This window comes from Lepidochelys kempii, chromosome 1 (assembly GCF_965140265.1).
Source record: "Lepidochelys kempii isolate rLepKem1 chromosome 1, rLepKem1.hap2, whole genome shotgun sequence".
Classification (NCBI taxonomy): Eukaryota; Metazoa; Chordata; order Testudines; family Cheloniidae; genus Lepidochelys; species Lepidochelys kempii.
This window is the reverse complement of record NC_133256.1, coordinates 294,996,080-295,015,719: the sequence shown is the minus strand read 5'-3', so window position 1 is coordinate 295,015,719 and position 19,640 is coordinate 294,996,080. Positions and strand designations below refer to the sequence as shown.

The window sequence follows — 19,640 nt, the reverse complement described above, 5'->3', positions numbered from 1 at the left end:
TCACTTCATCGGATGCACAGAATGGAACATCTGTATGTGTGTGTATATATATCTCTATATATCTTACTATATGTTCCATTCTATGCATCCGATGAAGTGAGCTGTAGCCCACGAAAGCTTATGCTCTAATGAATTACAGTACTCCTGTTCTTTTTGAAGATAAAAAGTGTGTATTTAATACAGCAAGCCGATTTAGCCTCTATATTGAGGAAATGATGCAACATGTATATGACTTGTAATATGCACTAGCTTTTCTGAAAACTGTACTTCTGTAATTATTCTGGTGCTTCTTTTGTTGTATAGAATTTTCATATAAAATAACAAGTTAACTAGAACAAATTTTAGAATAGTATTTGACAGTATTGAGATGACTATCAGTTATTTTTCTTTGATAAATAATCAGCTCTTACCTGTGCAGGAGTAATCATCAATTCGTATGTATCCTGTTCTGCAGATGCACATGAAAGATCCTGGTGTATTTACACACATAGTATTCTCACGACAATAATGCCGTCCTTCAGCACACTCGTCAATATCTGTGAACAAAGCAGCGGGGTCAACTGATCAAATGGTGCTGAGCTCTTCAGAACCACTCAATATATTGCCCTATTTGCTTCCATCAGTATTTAGCAGGAATAAAAAGTTGCTTGAACAGCAAAGCATTTTAGAAAGTTGTTAGGTTCTCTCTTCTAAAATAACTGTTTGAAGTGTTCAGACAACAGGAGCAGTGTGAGCTTTTTGGGAACAGCTGTTAGTGGAGGTACAAAGAAGATTACATCAGCTTAGATCTTGCCTAACTCCTTTTGAAATGTCTGTGTTGTTATAGCCCTGATTTAAATCAACCAGCACATATCTAAGGGCTCGAAGACCAGATTGACTGCACCAGCACTGCAGTGTCATTAATCGCTATATATTCTACCTTTGATCCAATAGGTATCCTTTGTTTCTTTACCATAGGGAGGCCAGTGGCAAGTTCTTAACAGATACTGGAACTCATTAAAAGTTTTTCCGAGAAACATGAAGTCACCAATTGGTAGTTTATTAGATATGTGGGTAGATACTTAGTCAAAGCTGTGAACCTTACCTATGAGCCTGAAAGGAACTTATTTATGTGGAGATCTTACATGATGGAGAAATTCGTTCCCTGGTAAAATCTCACAACAGATTGAACACCTGCTGCAATGTTAATTTATAGAGCAAGTTCCTGGTATAAACTACTGTAGACATGGATCTTGACTAATCTGTGGCTCACTAAGTACACAGTATTAGTTTCATTTCTGGTAGCATGACATAATGGAAAAAAGAGAATATGTAGCACAGGCATATATATACACAGCAACTTCTGCACATTATTTTATGGTGTTTGCTGCTGCTTCAAAAAAGGATTATACTAATTTGGGAGTGGTTAGTAGCACACTGTGTAATGCTATCAGGTTAAATATGACCATGTAGATCATTTTGCTACCACTGTTATATAACTGCAACAAATCTTGTACAAAGTGTGGCATGTAAGATGTCTATGGAAAAGTTATGATTTGCTGAATAAGATTATGCCATTTTTATGCATGTATCATTTTTGTATCTGAAGTTATGAATATTAACGATGTACCTGTATTTCATATGTGTTTGTTTCTGGGTAACACCCACAAGGTATTTAGCCAGCACATTGTGAAGAGACTATTCAAGTTGAATGACCCATCAAAGAACACTTAACTCACAATGGACCATGGAAGAGGCCTATCTACACTTATCAGAAGGGGTAGCCGTGTTAGTCTGTATCAGCAAAAACAACGAGGAGTCTTTGTGGCACCTTAGAGACTAACACATTTATTTGGGCATAAACTTTTGTGGACTAAAACCCACTTCATCAGATGCATGGAGTGAAAAATGTAATAGGCAGGTATATATATTACAGCACATGAAAAGATGGGTGTTGCCTTACCAAGTGGGGGTTCAGTGCTAACTAGACTAATTCAAACAGGGTGGATGTAGCCTATTCCGAACAGTTGACAAGAAGGTGTGAGTATCAACAGAGGGAAAATTATTTTTTGTAGTGACCCAGCCATGCCCAGTCTTTATTCAGGCCTAATTGATGGTGTCAAGTTTGCAAATTAATTCCAGTTCTGCAGTTTCTCATTGAAGTCTGTTTTTGAAGTTTTTTTGTTGAAGTGTTGCCACTTTAAAATCTGTTATTGAGTGTCCAGGGAGACCGAAGTGCTCTCCTACTGGTTTTTGAATGTTACAATTCTTGATGTCTGATTTGTGTCCATTTATTCTTTTGTGCAGAGACTGTCCAGTTTGGCCAATACATGGCAGAGGGGCATTGCTGGCACATGATGGCATATATCACATTGGTAGACGTGCAGGGGAATGAGCCCATGATGGTGTGGCTGATATGATTAGGTCCTATGATGGTGTTCCTTGAATAAATATGTGGACAGAGTTAGCAACTGGGTTTGTTGCAGGGATTGGTTCCTGGGTTAGTGTTTTTGTTGTGTGGTGTGTAGTTGCTGGTGAGTATTTGCTTCAGGTTGGGGGGCTGTCTGTAAGCGAGGACTGCCATCTCCCAAGGTCTGTGAGAGTGTATTTTACTGTATTTTTCACTCCATGCATCCGATGAAGTGGGTTTTAGCCCACAAAAGCTTATGCCCAAATAAATTTGTTAATCTCTAAGGTGCTACAAAGACTCCTCGTTGTTTTTATCTACACTTAATGGACTTCCCTAAGGACATTCTAATTAAAGTATGGGTAATGGCTTCTGCTATGACTAAGCGAAGGATGCATAGACATGTGACTCCCAACTGCATCTTGTTACCTGTAATTTTCCACAAACTAGAAAAAAGGGTTTCTCTTCATTTGGCAGAAGCTATAAAAGGCCCTAGAAACATCTCTATTTTGCCTCTTTCCTGCTCAAATCTCTGGACTATGAACTTATACTAATGGGAGCATTCTAACCAAAGGACTGAGGACCTTCCAATGATTTGGGAGAAACCAGAGACTTATCCAGCCAGGGATTTATTCTATCACGGCTACAAGCCTGATCCAAGAACTTCACAATTGTTGTATGTATTGGATTCCTTTAACCAATTTTAACTCACCTTTCTTTCTTTTTTATAAATAAACCTTTAGATATTAGATACTAATGGATTGGCAACAGCAAGATTATTGGGTAAGATCTGAGTTATATATTGACCTGGGTACGTGGCTGGTCTTTTGGGATCACAAGAACCCTTTGGTTGATTAAACTGGTTTTAAATAACCACTTATCATTAAGTCTAGTGTCTGGGTGTTGAATACAGGACTGGAACACCTTACGAGGATGCATTTCTGACTTGTTAGCCAGTGTGGTGAGACAGAAGTTTACTTTTGTTGCTGGATTGGTATATCTTATGGAAGAATAACCACCAGTTTTGGGGTGTGGCGGCCCTTTTCCCCAGGAGCTTGTCCTGAATTTGTGACCTACTGAGGCATGGTAACACACTGCCCCCATGATACAGTGCACAGAGAAGTATCACTGAGCTGTTCAGTGCATATATGGACCTCTAATTATATTAGCAAGCAGAACCCCATATATTTTCCACAATTCCATGACCACGGAATTTGCCATAGAATCCAACCTTGCTACAAAATTGCACCCTAGAAACTAAGGGTTGGGGTTTTGTTTGTTTGTTTTTTAATTGTGCTTATGACCTCATGGCTACAAAAAACAACAACCCACCAAACAGAGAACAGTGTGAACTCATGCACTGTTGTGTTCCTGCTGACAAGTCAAAATATAGACAGGAGTTACAAACTCAACTGGTGTTGATTTGCTAGTGATGAAAAATTAAATGTCAGCAATGATAGCTACTGTACCTTACTGCTGATCCTTATAGCACTAACATTCAGCTAATATACTCATCCCACAACACCTTCTACACCTTTCCCGCTGGCAAAAGCATCAACTGTCTGCTACCCAGCAGCCACCATCTCCTTTCTCCCTACAACTCCAAAATACAGTTTTGCATTGTCAGTACAAAGGTCTGTGGCACACTGAACATTTAGAAGCAGAATAAATCAAATAAACACCACATGGATTCTGCACTGATTCTGTGTTGTCATTTTCGTATTTAATTGAAAAAAATCCTCTATTCTTTATTTTTTCTGAAGCTGCCATAGATTTTTCCAGTTCTGAGTGTCACAGAAATCTGGGGACTCTGTTGCAGAAGTTAGATCTTACTTGCCAAAGTATGCAAGCCTTCACTGTCAGTGCTGAGTGTTAGTGACAATGGGCTGTTCTTCACAAACCCAGTGCCCCCAACATTCCTGACTCTGATACTCAGATTGCTTTTCTTTCCCTTCCTTAGGAGCTCTGCTGCTGGAGGGACAGAACCATTAGCAATACTGTGGCACTGCTGTAGGGCAGCAGTCGCTATTTTTATGTATTTTCATACAAAGTGCAACCTATACTTACAATCTGCACTTTCAGGCAATATGGTTTACTAAAACTAAATAAGAAAAGAACAAAAGAGAAATCTCCATAAGAGCACAGTGGATGCATCTCCTCAGCACCTGAATTGAGAACAAAATGGCAAGCTGTCTCCAGCAGAAAAACACAGTCACAGAAATGTAAAGGAATACAAAGGAAATAAGAAAGAGCTGCTCACACCACAAGTACTGCAGCAAACGATGTAACTCATCTGAGCCCTGGATTAGTGCAATTTGTGTGCAGATGGAAGCGGGGTTAGGCTTAAGCCTGAGTTGAAACCCTCAGTTTACACTGCCTTGTAGACATACCCTTTAAGTCTATCACTAAAAGGCGTGTTTTCAAATCCTTTACTTATTCTTGTGACTCTTCTCTGAACCCTCTTAAATTTACCAAAGTACTTCTTGTACTGTGGACACCAGAAATGGACATGATATTCCAGCAGCAGTCACACCATTGCCAAAGATAGAGGTAAAATAACCTCTGCTTCTATTCAAGATTCCTCTGTTTATGCAGCCAAAGATTGCATTTGCTCTTTTGGCCACCACATCACACTGCGAGCTCATGTTCAGCTGATTATCCCACCATAACACTCAAATCCTTTTGAGAGTTGCAGCTTCCCAAGATAGAGTCCACCATCCTGTAAGTATGACCTACATTCTTTGTTCCTAGATGTATATATTTAGCTGTATTAAAATGCATATTTTTTGTTTCCACCCAGTTTACCAAGCGATCCATACTGCTCTGACTCAGTGACCTGTCCTCTCCATTCTTTACCACTCCCCTGATTTTTGTGATATCTGCAAACTTTATCAGAGATGACTTTATGTTTTCTTCCGGATCACTGATAAAAATGTTAAATAGCATAGGGTAAAGAACTGACCCTTAAAGGACCCCACTGGAAACTATCTGCGTGATGACAATTCCCCATTTACAATTACATGTTGAGACTTAACAGTTAGCCTGTTTTTAATCCATATAATGTATGCATATTAATTTTATATTTGTTAATTTTTTTAAATCAAAATGTCATGCAATACCAAGTCAAAACATTACAGAAGTCTAAGTATATTATGTTAATATTATCTTTATCATCCAAACTTGTATTCTCATCATAAAAAGATATTGAGTTAGTTTGACTGGATCTATCTTCCATAAACACATGTTGATTTGCATTAATTACCCTCCTTTAATTCTTTATTAATTGAAGCATATCAGCTGCTCCATTATCTTGCCTGGGATCGATGTCAGGCTGACAGGTCTATAGGTAACCAGGTCATCCCGTTTACTCTTTTTAAATATTGGTACAACAACACTGACTTTCTTCCAGTCTTCTGGATGTTGCCCTGTGATACAATAATTTTTGAGAATCAACAGTAATGGCCCAGTGAGCTTTTATGCCAGTTCTTTTTAAACTCTTGGATGCAAGTTATATGGACCTGCTGATTTAAAAATGTCTGACTTTAGTAGCTTCTGTTTAACATCCTCCAGTGATACTAGTGAAATGGAAAGAATGTTATCATCATCATATGACAAGGCTATATCATCTGTTTTTCCTACAAATACAGAAAAGAAATATGTATTTAATATTTCTGCCTTTTCTGCATTATTATTGATAATCCTTCCACTTCCATCTAGCAATGGACCAATACCATTATCAGGATTTTTTTTGTCCCTAATACTTTTTTAAAACTCCTTCTTATTGTCCTTAATTTTGCTGGCCATAAATTTCTCCTTATGTCCCTTTGCTTTCCTTATCAATTTTCTACAATGCCTAATTTCTGATTTATTTTCATTACAATCAACTTCACCTCTCTTCAATTTGTTATATATATATATAAGATTTTATAGGTACCTTCACTTCCCGCTAAACCAGGTCATTTTTTTAAACCAGTATGACCTTCTTCTTCAATTGTGGGATTGTGGCTTTGGGCATCTAGTAAATTGTTGTCAAATGATTCCCAATTATTATTCACATTTTTCTGATTAAATTCTTCCTCCCAGCTGAATTGGCTCATAATTGTTTTTAGCTTTGTAAAATTGGCCCTATTAAAGCACCAAATATATATTGGTATGGACTTCATTCTGCTTGCATATTATAAATGAGATCAAGTCATGATTACTTGTACCTAAGCTACCATTAATTTTTAGTTCTGTGATCAGTTTCTCTTTATCTGTTAAGATAAGGTCTAAAAAAAGATTTCCCCAATGTTGGCTGCAACACTTTAACTTACAAAATAGTCATCTATAATGCTCAAAAATTCCAAGGATGTTTTAGTACTGGCAGTATGAAATCTCTAGCATATGTCACTCAAATTGAAGTCCCCCATGATCATACAGCTTTTATCCTACATATTATAGATATGTGCATAAGGAGCTGGGCATCCCCTGTTCCTTGTTCCCTGACCGCCCCCTCCAGAGACCCCCATCCCTAATCACCCCCAAGACCCTACCCCCTACCAAACCCCCCTGCTCCCTGTCCCCTGACTGCTCTGACCCCTATCCACACCCCCACCCCCTGACAGGCACTCATCGGCAGTGGTGGGAAGTGAAGCAACGCAGCCCCAGCCCACTCCACTCTTCTATCTCCCAGCTGCGGAGCTCCGCTTCCTGCTGCCGGTGAGTGCAGGGAGGTTGGGGAAAGGATGCCCTCTGCACTCACCGGCGGTGGGAAGTGGAGCGACGCAGCCCCAGCCCACTCCGCTTTCCTTGCCCCAGCCCCAGCCGTGTCACTGGGGTGGGGGTTAGGGAAAGGTCCCACACTCACTGGCGACGGGAAGCGGAGCATCGCAGCTGGGAGCTGGCGGAGTGGAGCGGGCTGGAGCCAGGCTGCTCCGCTTCCACCGCTGCCGCTGAATGCATGGGGGGGGGGGGATCCCTTCTCCCCAAGTGACATGGCTGGGGCCAGGGCGAGGGAAGCAGAGCAGGCTGCTCCCGGCCCCCTGCTAATCATCTGGGCCACTCTGGGACTGTGGGGCCCCCAAAAGTGCCCCCCCAGCTCCTGCCTCCCAGACCATATTGGGGGGGAGCCCCTGAACACCCCCGAACCCCCCTGCCCAACCCCTCGGCCCCCGCCTGGCACCCTTAACACGCTGCTCAGAGCAGTGTGTCAGAGCTTTACCATGTTGTATGCGAACCCGCATTATATCAGGTCGTGTTTGTCCAGGTTCCTTCCCCACTCTGAACTCTAGGGTACAGATGTGGGGACCTGCATGAAAACCCCCCAAGCTTACTTTTACCAGCTTAGGTTAAAACTTCCCCAAGGTACAAACTATTTTACCCTTTGCCCTTGGACTTCCACCACCAAACGTTTATCTGGGTTTATTGGGAAAACGTTGTTTGGAAACATCTTTCCCCCGCAAATCCTCCCAACCCTTGCACCTCACTTCCTGGGGAAGGTTTGGTAAAAATCTTCACCAGTTTGCATAGGTGACCACAGACCCAAACCCTTGTATCTTAGAACTATGAAAAAAGCATTCAGTTCTTGAAAAGAAACATTTTAATAGAAGAAACAGTAAAAAGAATCACCTCTGTAAAATCAGGATAGTAAATACCTTACAGGGTAATTAAATTCAAAACATAGAGAATCCCTCTAGGCAAAACCTTAAGTTACAAAAAAGAGACACAGACAGGAATATTCATTCTATTCAGCACAACTTAATTTCTCAGCCATTTAAATAAATCATAATCTAATGCATATCTAGCTCGATTACTTACTAAGTTCTAAGACTCCATTCCTGTTCTGTCCCTGGCAAAAGCATCACCCAGACAGACCCTTTGTTTTTTGCTCCCCCCAGCTTTTGAAAGTATCTTGTCTTCTCATTGGTCATTTTGGTCAGGTGCCAGCAAGGTTATCCTAGCTTCTTAACCCTTTACAGGTGAGAGGATTTTTCCTCTGGCCAGGAGGGATTTTAAAGGGGTTTACCCTTCCCTTTATATTTATGACAGTGTTATATCGGGGTAGAGGTGTAGATAGAATATATGCACATAAATAAGCAATTTCAATTCCTCCTGTTTGTTACCCAGGCTCCTAGAAGTGGCATACAGGCAATCCAAGAATTTCTTCTCTTTGTGCCCTTTGTTTCCTTGATTAATTTCATTCTCAACATCTAAAAAAGAAAAGGAGTACTTGTGGCACCTTAGAGACTAACCAATTTATTTGAGCATAAGCTTTCTAAGTTTTTACTAACTGAGTGTTCATATCTTCCTTATTTTTACCCTCTCCATTTGCTATTAGTCTCCTGATTACTCTAGCCAGCCTGTTCCTGAGACTGGTTCCCCTTCTACTGAGGGGAGGCCATCCAAACAATACAGCCCTTCTCCCCATTGATCCACCTTCTATGTTCCACAAAACCAAAACCCTCCACCCAGTGGGGTAGTCCTGACTGGGCTGTACACTACTGAAATGTCCCCGTCAGTGTGACCTCACACACGCATGCAAGGACATGCTGTACAGAGGATGCCATTTTGCTCTACAGAAATGGGATCCTCCATGTGGCGTGAACTAGCACATATGTGTGCAAGGTCACAGGGAGAAAAGGATGCCATTTTGAGAGCAAAACAGCATTCTCCATGCAGCAAAACTGTTGGAACGCTGTTCCAAGGCATTCTGGCTCCACTACACCTGTGCCTACACCGTTTACCTAGCCACCAGTTCACTTCTGAAATCTTCTGCCTTCTGTCTTCTTTCACTTATGGGACAGGAAGGATCTCACAGAAGATCAATTGGACATTCTTCCTCTACAGCACCCTTCCAAGTTCCCTGAAGTCATTTAGTATCTGCAAAATATCTTGCAATGCACTGTCATTACTGCCAATGTGAACCATCAGCAATAGATCCTGGCCCATCGACTTCAGAAGCCTATCTAATAGAGTGACGTCTCATGTTTTGGCTCTGGGAAGGCCTGTTGTCCACCTGTCCCTGGTAGAATGTTCATTTGATTCTTCTGAGTATTGACTCTCCAGCAAGAATAATCTGTCGTCCTTCCTGTTTGTGGGGAAGCTTGATTTTCTTACAGGTTCGGCTGAGCTGTCATCCACATGTATGTCCCATACATTTCTCTGTTACCCTGGACCTGCTGGATCTTGTGAGGTATCTTCCATAGTTTTTCAATTGTTTCTTACCCACCCATTTAAGAACACTGGGAAATATTTATTTGTTTGTACTGCTGTAGCACCTAGAGATCCAATTAGAGATCAAAGCCCTACTGTAGCTAGGCATTATATGCATATCTGATTAAAAAGTCCCTTCCACGAAGAACTTACAGTCTTAGCATTTGATAAGCTACAATGGGGGATACAACAGACAAGCAGGAGGGAGAGAGAGAGGGAAAGGACAAGACAACTGTCAAATGACAACCAGCAGTTGCACAATATCAACTACCGAGGTACTGTGAGAAAAAAATCCAATCAAATAAATCAGCTCCCACTCTAGCATACTATATGGGGCATTAATTTATATCTCTTTTGGGGGCTACAAATGAAATCAAACTATTTTGTCAGAGAAGAAGAAAGCTCACTTTAGAAGCCACCAAAATAAGTCTTTTTATCTCCGTTATTAATTGAAACACTGGTTTAGCCCTTTAGTCATCTTTAGCTACAGACTCATGTAATACAATGGAAAGCCCAATGCATTTTGAAACCTAAGAAAGTCTACAGAATTTATCTTAATTTTGTCCCATCAAAAGGCCCTATTGGCATATTAATGGGCATTCATGTCTTATTGCTTAGCCAGTAAGATCCTGAAGTCAAACAGTTCAATAGGATGAATGTATCACACCAACAGTTCTACATTCTTGAGAACAATCCAAACTAGCATGCTTTAGGTCTGTAATTGGACACTGGGCTAGCAGTTCTGATATACTAGATACTCTGATATAACAAGACAGCGTAGTCATGGAGATCAACATGCATGAGTCCGAACGGAAGAGACAAAGGGAAATTCCGGAAAACCTGGTAAGAGGGGAAGTAGCTGAAATAAGTACTTCTATCTTTTTATTCACTTTATAAAAAGCACCTAACCCAGCTACTCTAGAGTGCTTGTACAAAAATTATATAAGCATATACAAATCAGAGCAAAAATCTCCCAGACCCCATTAGATTTGCCTCCTTAGGACCAAATTCTGCAGTCACTTACACCACGCCACCCCATAAATAACAGCAGAATTTGAGCCTTGCTCTACAATTCAGTCCTGACCAAACCATCATCATAACCACCCCTGTTAACAAACAAAGAGACCCTCTTGAGACTTCTCTAGCTTTCAATTCCCTTGACCTCATAAGGGTCAGACAAAACAGATGAGCCTTGCACCTGTCTACAGTGAATCTGGGATTTGAAGGTCTGGGAAAGGAAATTATTTCCAGAATTGAGGATCCTTCATGGATAATGCCGTGACTCCCTTTTAAACCAGTGGGGATCTAGCTCATGTGCCTCCACTGTTCACAACTGCAGAAGCATCTCCTAGGGAGAGAGGTGCTCTCTCAGGATTTTAGCAACGGATAACCTACAAATGGGGGAAAACAGGCTGGACCAGAATAGTAGTCCATAGAAGAACAGAAAATAATAGTTATCATAAATATAAAGGAAAGGGTAACCACCTTTCTATATACAGTGCTATAAAATCCCTCCTGGCCAGAGGCAAAATCCTTTGACCTGTAAAGGGTTAAGAAGCTAAGGTAACCCCACTGGCACCTGACCCAAAATGGCCAATGAGGAGACAAGATTCTTTCAAATCTGGAGGGTGGGGGGGAAGAGACAAAGGGTTTGGGCTGTCTGTGCGATGCTTTTGCTGGGAACAGATCAGGAATGCAAGCCTTCCAACTCCTGTAAAGTTAGTAAGTAATCTAGCTAGAAAATGAGTCAGCTTTTCTTTTCTTTAATGGCTTGTAGAATAAGCTGTGTTGGAGGGAATGTGTATTCCTTTTTTTGTGTCTTCTCTTTGTAACTTAAGGTTTTTTCTAGAGGGATTCTCTATGTTTTAAATCTGATTACCCTGTAAAGTATTTACCATCCTGATTTTACAGAGGTGATTCTTTTACCTTTTCTATAATAAAAATTATTCTTTTAAGAACCTGATTGATTTTTCATTGTCCTTAAGATCCAAGGGTTTGGGTCTGTGTTCACCTGTACCATTTGGTGAGGATATTATTATCAAGCCTTCCCCAGGAAAGGGGGTTTAGGGCTTGGGGGGATATTTTGGGGGGATATTTTGGGGGAAGACATCTCCAAGTGGTCTCTTTCACTGTTCTTTGTTTAAAACGCTTGGTGGTGGCAGCATACTGTTCAAGGACAAGGCAAAGTTTGTACCCTGGGGAAGTTTTTAACCTAAGCTGGTAAGAATAAGCTTAGGGGGTGTCCAGGTTCCTTCCCCACTCTGAACTCTGGGGTACAGATGTGGGGACCTGCATGAAAACGCCCTAAGCTTATTTTTACCAGCTTAGCTTAAAACTTCCCCAAGGTACAAACTAATTTACCTTTTGCCCTTGGACTTTATCGCTGCCACCACCAACCATCTAACAAATATATAACAGGGAAAGAGCCCGCCTGGAAATGTCTTTCCCCCCAAAATCCTCCCCAAACCCTACACCCCCTTTTCTGGGGAAGGCTTGATAAAAATCCTCACCAATTTGCATAGGTGAACACAGACCCAAACCCTTGGATCTTAAGAACAATGAAAAAGCAACCAGGTTCTTAAAAGAAGAATTTTAATTTAAGAAAAAAAGTAAAAGAATCACTTTGTAAAATCAGGATGGTAAATACCTTACAGGGTAATCAGATTCAAAACACAGAGAATCCCTCTAGGCAAAACCTTAAGTTACAAAAAGACACAAAAACAGGAATATACATTCCCTCCAGCACAGCTTATTTTATCAGCCATTTAAACAAAACAGAATCTAACTCATATCTAGCTAGATTACTCACTAAGTTCTAAGACTCTATTCCTTTTCTGTTCCTGGCAAAAGCATCACACAGACAGACAGAGCCTTTGTTTCTCCCCCACCCCCAGCTTTGAAAGTATCTTGTCTCCTCATTGGTCATTGTGGTCAGGTGCCAGCGAGGTTATCCTAGCTTCTTAACCCTTTACAGGTGAAAGGGTTTTTCCTCTGGCCAGGTGGGATTTAAAGGTGTTTACCCTTCCCTTTATATTTATGACAGGGGTCTTTCATGAAGGTCCCCACATCTGTACCCTAGAGTTCAGAGTGGGGAAGGAACCTTGAGAATAGCATTAACAAAAAACCATGCTTTTGAGATCCGAAAAACATTTAATTTTTGCAAGTGCTTCAAAGATATTTCCTTGAATAGCATCTAAAGTAAAGATGCAGTATAAATTAGCCTGATCAAGAAGAAAACTTTTCATATAAATGAATTCAAATATAACCAAACTTTTAGAATTAGCATGTATTACAATGTATTCCAACAACTCAACATATGGCATGTGTACTAATGTGAAGCAATAACCCGCAAAACTGCAGTAATCATGCTGACACCAAAATAACTCTTTTCAGAATTGAATGGGAAGGCAGAGCTATTATTCTTTTTAAAGTAACTGTGTGAATTTTAGTGCTTGTGAAAGGTTTTGACTTGACAGCCCTTGAAAGCCAAGCTCTATATTTATCCACTGAACAGGAACAGAATGGGATAGCTCTCCCACAGAGCCTCATCAACAAGTCTCAATCTTGACCTGGAGGAACCGCCTTTAGGTTAAGGGTGTAATTCACTTACCACTTCTGTGCAATCTTTGGTGTCTCTGCTCAGACTGCCAAATAAAGTTACCAGTTAATACCATTTCCAGTGGCAGTGTATGTGATGTATACACTGGTCAGTTGGAAACTGAAGTAAGATGATTAGGAAGTTAAGTGACAGCATAACCCACACAACTCCTGTCCCATCTGCGGGGCAGGGAAGAGAGAGATTAATGAGTTTACTCTACAGCTTTAGCTAAGAGCCAGTTGGCTTTTAGCTCATGTGGTAGAGGCTCATGCACTGAGCTCCAGAGGTCCCAGGTTCGATCCCGCCTGGCAACAACAGAGGTCTGTCGAAGTTACAACAGCACAACATTCTTTATATGTATAGTACCGAGTAACCATCAGATGTTAATTTTTGCTTGTTTCAGATGTTATCCTGGCTCATATTTAAACAGGCAAACTAGCTTAGAAAAGCTGTACTGTATATTCCACTATGAGTCACCTAAAAAGGAAAAAGGGTATTTTGAATCTTAGAGCATCATAAATTTTGTTATTCACCTATTAATTGTATCAATCATTACTGGCCTTTCCTTCCCTTGTTAGAATCACAGGAACATGATGGTGAAGAGTAAATATAACTGATTACTGCAAATGCAATCAGAAAAGGAGGGTAATTTAGCCTGACTCAGAAGGTCACTGATCTTTTACATATCATAGAATCATAGAATGTCAGGGTTGGAAGGGACCTCAGGAGGTCATCTAGTCCAACCCCCTGCTCAAAGCAGGACCAATCCCCAACTAAATCATCCCAGCCTGGGCTTTGTCAAGCCTGACCTTAAAAACTTCTAAGAAAGGAGATTCCACCACCTCCCTAGGCAACGCATTCCAGTGTTTCATCACCCTCCTAGTGAAAAAGTTTTTCTTAATATCCAACCTAAATCTCCCCCACTGCAACTTGAGACCATTACTCCTTGTTCTGTCATCTGCTACCACTGAGAACAGTCTAGATCCATCCTCTTTGAAACCCCCTTTCAGGTAGTTGAAAGCAGCTATCGAATCCCCCCTCATTCTTCTCTTCCGCAGACTAAACAATCCCAGTTCCCTCAGCCTCTCCTCATAAGTCACGTGTTCCAGTCCCCTAATCATTTTTGTTTCCCTCCGCTGGACTCTTTCCAATTTATCCACATCCTTCTTGTAGTGTGGGGCCCAAAACTGGACACAGTACTCCAGATGAGGCCTCACCAATGTCGACTAGAGGGGAACGATCACGTCCCCCGATGTGCTGGCAATGCCCCTACATATACATCCCAAAATGCCATTGGCCTTCTTGGCATCAAGGGCACACTGTTGACTCATACCCAGCTTCTCGTCCACTGTAACCCGTAGGTCCTTTTCCACAGAACTGCTGCCGAGCCATTCAGTCCGTAGTCTGTAGCGGTGCATGGGATTCTTCCATCCTAAGTGCAGGACCCTGCACTTATCCTTGTTGAACCTCATCAGATTTCTTTTGGCCCAATCCTCTAATTTGTCTAGGTCCCTCTGTATCCTATCCCTACCCTCCAGCGTATCTACCTCTCCTCCCAGTTTAGTGTCAACATATGGTTCAACATGCAGTACTCCACCTGCTTTGTATCATAGATAAACAGACAATGGCTGATTACACCACTGCTCCGTGCTCTGCATTGCTCTCCTGAAGGGTTCATGCAGGGTTCATGCACCTGAAAACATTCAGGGCACACCCTGAGTGTTGTGTAGGAGCAGTGCACACACTGCTCCTTCCAAGGACATGGACCATGGGAAATCGCCCAGAGGACATGAACCGTGGGAAGCTTCCTTGGACTGGGCTCAAGGCCTGAGAGCAAGGACTGTAGTAGATAAAGGCTGGTAAATAAGAATATTAATCAAAGTCATATTATTTCCTTTGTTGTTTCCTTTTGCGGTTGGAGTATGTAATGCGCAGGGGGGAGAGAAATAAAAGAGAGGGTGGAAAGCTGACAGGTGGCAGCCCGTCGGCAGACCAGCCTGCTTGCTTGCTTGCTTAAAGTCTTGTCCTGTCTTGTATTTGAACCGCAACACTCTCCACTGCATCTGTTCTTGTTCCTGTGTTGCTGAACACTTGCAGACTTCCTCCACTTTAGACAGGTTCTCTTCTCCAGAACTGCCTTACTCCTTGACAAACAGCACTACTTTTCTGCTTTTGACATATTCCCTTCCCTTCCCTCAATACCATCTCCTCTTCCCCACATATCTGATGCCAAGGTTTCTCAGCTGCTTTTCTCCTTTAACCCCCTCTCCACCTGCTGTAGTGACACACCCTCCCACCTCTAGATCTCTCTTACCCTAACTGTCAGCACATCCTTTGCCCTCCTCAGTGTCTCACTCCCCTCTGGTTCCCTCCCTTCACAACACAAGCACAGACCGGTTTCCCCCAATCTCAAAACTCTCTTGACCCCATCTGTCTCTTCAAATACTGCCTTATAGAATCATAGGACTAGAAGGGACCTCAAGAGATCATCTAGTCCAGCTTCCTGCACTCATGGCAGGACCAAATATTATCTAGGCTTGACAAGTGCTGTCTAACCTGCTCTTAAAAATCTCCATTGATGGTTCATTGGGTCACACTGTTCAACAGCTACTAGCTCTGTGTGTAAAGTGGCACTGTTTCAACAAGTGAAATATTTAGTCCAGACCGAATAAGTATCTCTGGATCACACAGACTCCACCTAGTTGAAATTCACTCAAGTATCCCACACAGGAAGTCTGTGAACACAAACATTGCTTGCCATCATTTAATGTTCTACTTTGCAAACCACATCTGCTTATTATTTAATATCTTATCATGAATTCATACACTAGGTATACATGATAAAACAAGTAATTATAAACTGTTATCTGTCAAACATGACAGCATCGCAGGAGGCTTTCCTTACACATAAAGTAAGTAGTCTGATGTCACTGCATACTGTGAATAGAAAGGGCAGTTATATATCGTTAATTAGTGAATTACACCAGTCAGAGCACCTTACAGCAACAACAGTTAATATCTTTTTTGACATTGTGTTAGGATAAAAAATTTAAAAATTGACTTAAAAATTGAGTAATTTTTTAAACGTGATAGTATTTCTTGCAACTTCCTAATTATGAGCTACAGAAACAATGATATATACAGACAAATAGGCAAGGGTTTAAAAAATGAACAACAGAAAAAAGAGGATTTTATATATAGAATATACCAGATTCTATCTAGGCAAATATAATAAATATTAATTATGCTTCATCTGTTCCAACACTCCATTGTCTGTATATTGTGTACATAATCCAGTGCTACTTCAGTGGATCTCCAATCTGGAATAGGACCCATATATGGGGGTTGGTTTGCATCAATTGTCCATTAGATTGGGCAAGGCTTTGTTTTGTTGTACAACTAAAGAACGCAGCACACTTTTGGAAGCTATAAAATGTAATATTACTGCCTATTCTACAGGTATTGCTGATGCTATCTCAGATCAGTCCGAATTACATCCAGCCTCTGAAACAATGCCACTCTTATGGTTAAAGAATGATATAATATATACGTCTATATAGCTATCACTGCTTTACATATTTTATGTAAAAAGAAAAGGAGTACTTGTGGCACCTTAGAGACTAACCAATTTATTTGAGCCAAACATCTTCTGTATTTTCCACAGTATGCATCTGATGAAGTGAGCTGTAGCTCACGAAAGCTTATGCTCAAATAAATTGGTTAGTCTCTAAGGTGCCACAAGTACTCCTTTTCTTTCTGCGAATACAGACTAACACGACTGTTACTCTGAAACCTGTCATATTTTATGTAGGGATCTTAATTTTGACTTTCCTTTGGTTTAACATCTGGCACTTGTCTCATCTTTTCAGCTCTTGGGGACCCAGCCATTGCTTAACAATGATTTTAGAACTATTGTAATACACTGGGATTTTCAAATAAGCCTAAGGGAGTTGGGCACTCTACTTCTATTGAATCTCAACATCATGCAGGAACCTAAATCCCTTAGGCACCTTTGAAAACTCCAGTCTCATAGTTGATAACTGGGATCAAACCAAGGTTTGTTCATGTTCAATTATTATTATGTTTCAGTTTTAGGTAGTTTATATGGGAAATAAGATCTTCATTTAGAGCCTTCATAGAGCCTACAAAAGTCTTTGTTTCTCCAATAAGGGGAAGCTCTTCCATTTAAGGCATTAGCATGCCTCATTAATGGCAGTGGCTTGAGAGTTTGAATGTTTCCAGTAGATTCCATTCATATAAATAGCCAGATTTTTTTCATCCTAATAACAACTGCAATGTCAGCCACGGCTGGAGAGAGATGATAGAAGTCAGTCTGAAAATCAAACACCATAGGTATGATTCTGCAATCCACATCCGCTCAAATTGGTCCATCAATAAAGACAATGAGACTATTCATTTGGACTTCAAGTGAGCAGAGCTTTTAGGTACATACCTAACTTTGAGTCAATGAGACAACTCACATGCTTATAGTTAGGAACATGATGTAGTGCCTTGCCAGACTTCAGCCTCAGGGAAGAACAGGATTTGGCCTAGCCTTTGTAAACCACATTGCCATATTAAGATTAGCCCACTAATTCCCAGTATCATAATGATGAAAATAAACTGGCATTTATTGCCTTTCTTCAGAAAAATAAATGCAGTTTCCTTTCTTTATGTTTAATTACTTTTTAATATAGATTTTGAAATCATGTTCTGCCCTCCTGGAAAGAAAGCTTTTCAACTAGATTAATTTTCCAGCCCAACCTGACAAGATAATCACTCAAACACTGCCAGCTAATGGAGATAGAAATCTCAATTCCTTAGTTACAAGCAATTTCAATGCAGCATCCCCCTTACAAAATGGAATTGATGTAACCAATCCTCCTGGGTTCAACTGCAGACTGACAATCTTTATAATTTCAAAGCTCCTAGTAGGACTGGGTTCTACCTACCCTCCTGTCATAAATATAAAGGGAAGGGTAAACCCCTTTAAAATCCCTCCTGGCCAGAGGAAAAATCCTCTCACCTGTAAAAGGTTAAGAAGCTAAAGGTAACCTCGCTGGCACCTGACCAAAATGACCAATGAGGAGACAAGATACTTTCAAAAGCTGGGAGGAGGGAGAAAAACAAAGGGTCTGGGTCTGTCTGTATGCTGCTTTTGCTGGGGACAGAACAGGAATGGAGTCTTAGAACTTGTAGTAAGTAATCTAGCTACATATGTGTTAGATTATGATTTCTTTAAATGGCTGAGAAAAGAGCTGTGCTAAATAGAATGACTATTCCTGTCTGTGTGTCTTTTTTGTAACTTAAGGTTTTGCCCAGAGGGATTCTCTATGTTTTGAATCTAATTACCCTGTAAGGTATCTACCATCCTGATTTTACAGAGGTGATTCCTTTACTTCTATTAAAAGTCTTCTTGTAAGAAAACTGAATGCTTTTTCATTGCTCTAAGATCCAAGGGTTTGGGTCTGTGGTCACCTATGCAAATTGGTGAGGATTTTTACCAAACCTTCCCCAGGAAGTGGGGTGCAAGGGTTGGGAGGATTTTGGGGGGAAAGACGTGTCCAAACTATGTTTCCCAATAAACCTAGATAAAGTTTGGTGGTGGCAGTGGAAATCCAAGGGCAAAGGGTAAAATTAATTTGTACCTTGGGGAAGTTTTAACCTAAGCTGGTAAAAGTAAGCTTAGGAGGTTTTCATGCAGGTTCCCACATCTGTACCCTAGAGTTCAGGGTGGAGATGGAACCTTGACACCTCCTGTGGAGTACGATACTTAATGTCAGTAGAACTATGCATGGTAGCAAGCACCACAGTCTTTAATAATGACTTGTAGTATTTAACATATTTAGATACCTGATTCTTTTAGGCTATTCAAATGTCTCCATTTGATTCTATCCCAGAGTTTAAAAAAAAGAGCCTGCTTTTTTCCAATCAGTTGATAGTCTAATACAGTGGTTCTCACACTTTAGTAGCCCGAGGACCCCCATTTTTAATTTTTCACTGACCCCCAAGATGGCTTCTAATTTTCCCCAAGGGTGCTCAACCCCCACCGAGACCCAGGCCCCGCCCCCACTCTACCTCTTCACCCAAGGCCCCACCCCTGCCCTGCCTCTTCCCTCTCCACCCCTGCCCCTCCTTTTCCTGACCCCCCCAGTGTGCTGCATCTCTGCTCCTCCCGCTCCCTCCCAGTGCCTCCTGCATGCTGCTAAACAGCGGCGTGCAGGAGGCACTGGGAAGGAGTTGATCAGCGGGGCCGGCGGCTCTGGACATGACTCGTGGATCCCCTGGAGTACACTTGTGGACCCCCAGTGGTCCACAGAACCCAGTTTGAGAGCCACTGGTCTAATATACAGAAAGATCTGAAATTCAACCTGACAGTTTTTTGCTGTTGAATGAAGCAGTCCTGTACATCCCTACTGATCCAAGCACAGAGTTCGCTAGTGCTGGTCAGAATTTTCTGTATTG

At 41.2% G+C, this 19,640-nt stretch overlaps 1 protein-coding gene across 2 annotated transcripts in view; it reads right to left on the bottom strand.

Moving 5' to 3' along the window:
* The window catches only part of NELL2 (neural EGFL like 2), a 238,016-nt gene that overhangs the window by 103,677 nt on the left and 114,699 nt on the right, over positions 1-19,640 (bottom strand). Inside the window, exon 13 of one of the 2 annotated variants that reach the window (XM_073327999.1) lies at positions 411-536. The exons of the other annotated variant lie outside the window; for it this stretch is intronic. Within the exon in view, the coding sequence (XP_073184100.1) occupies positions 411-536 (126 nt within the window). The remainder of the gene's footprint in view (positions 1-410; positions 537-19,640) is intronic. 2 annotated transcript variants of the gene reach the window in all.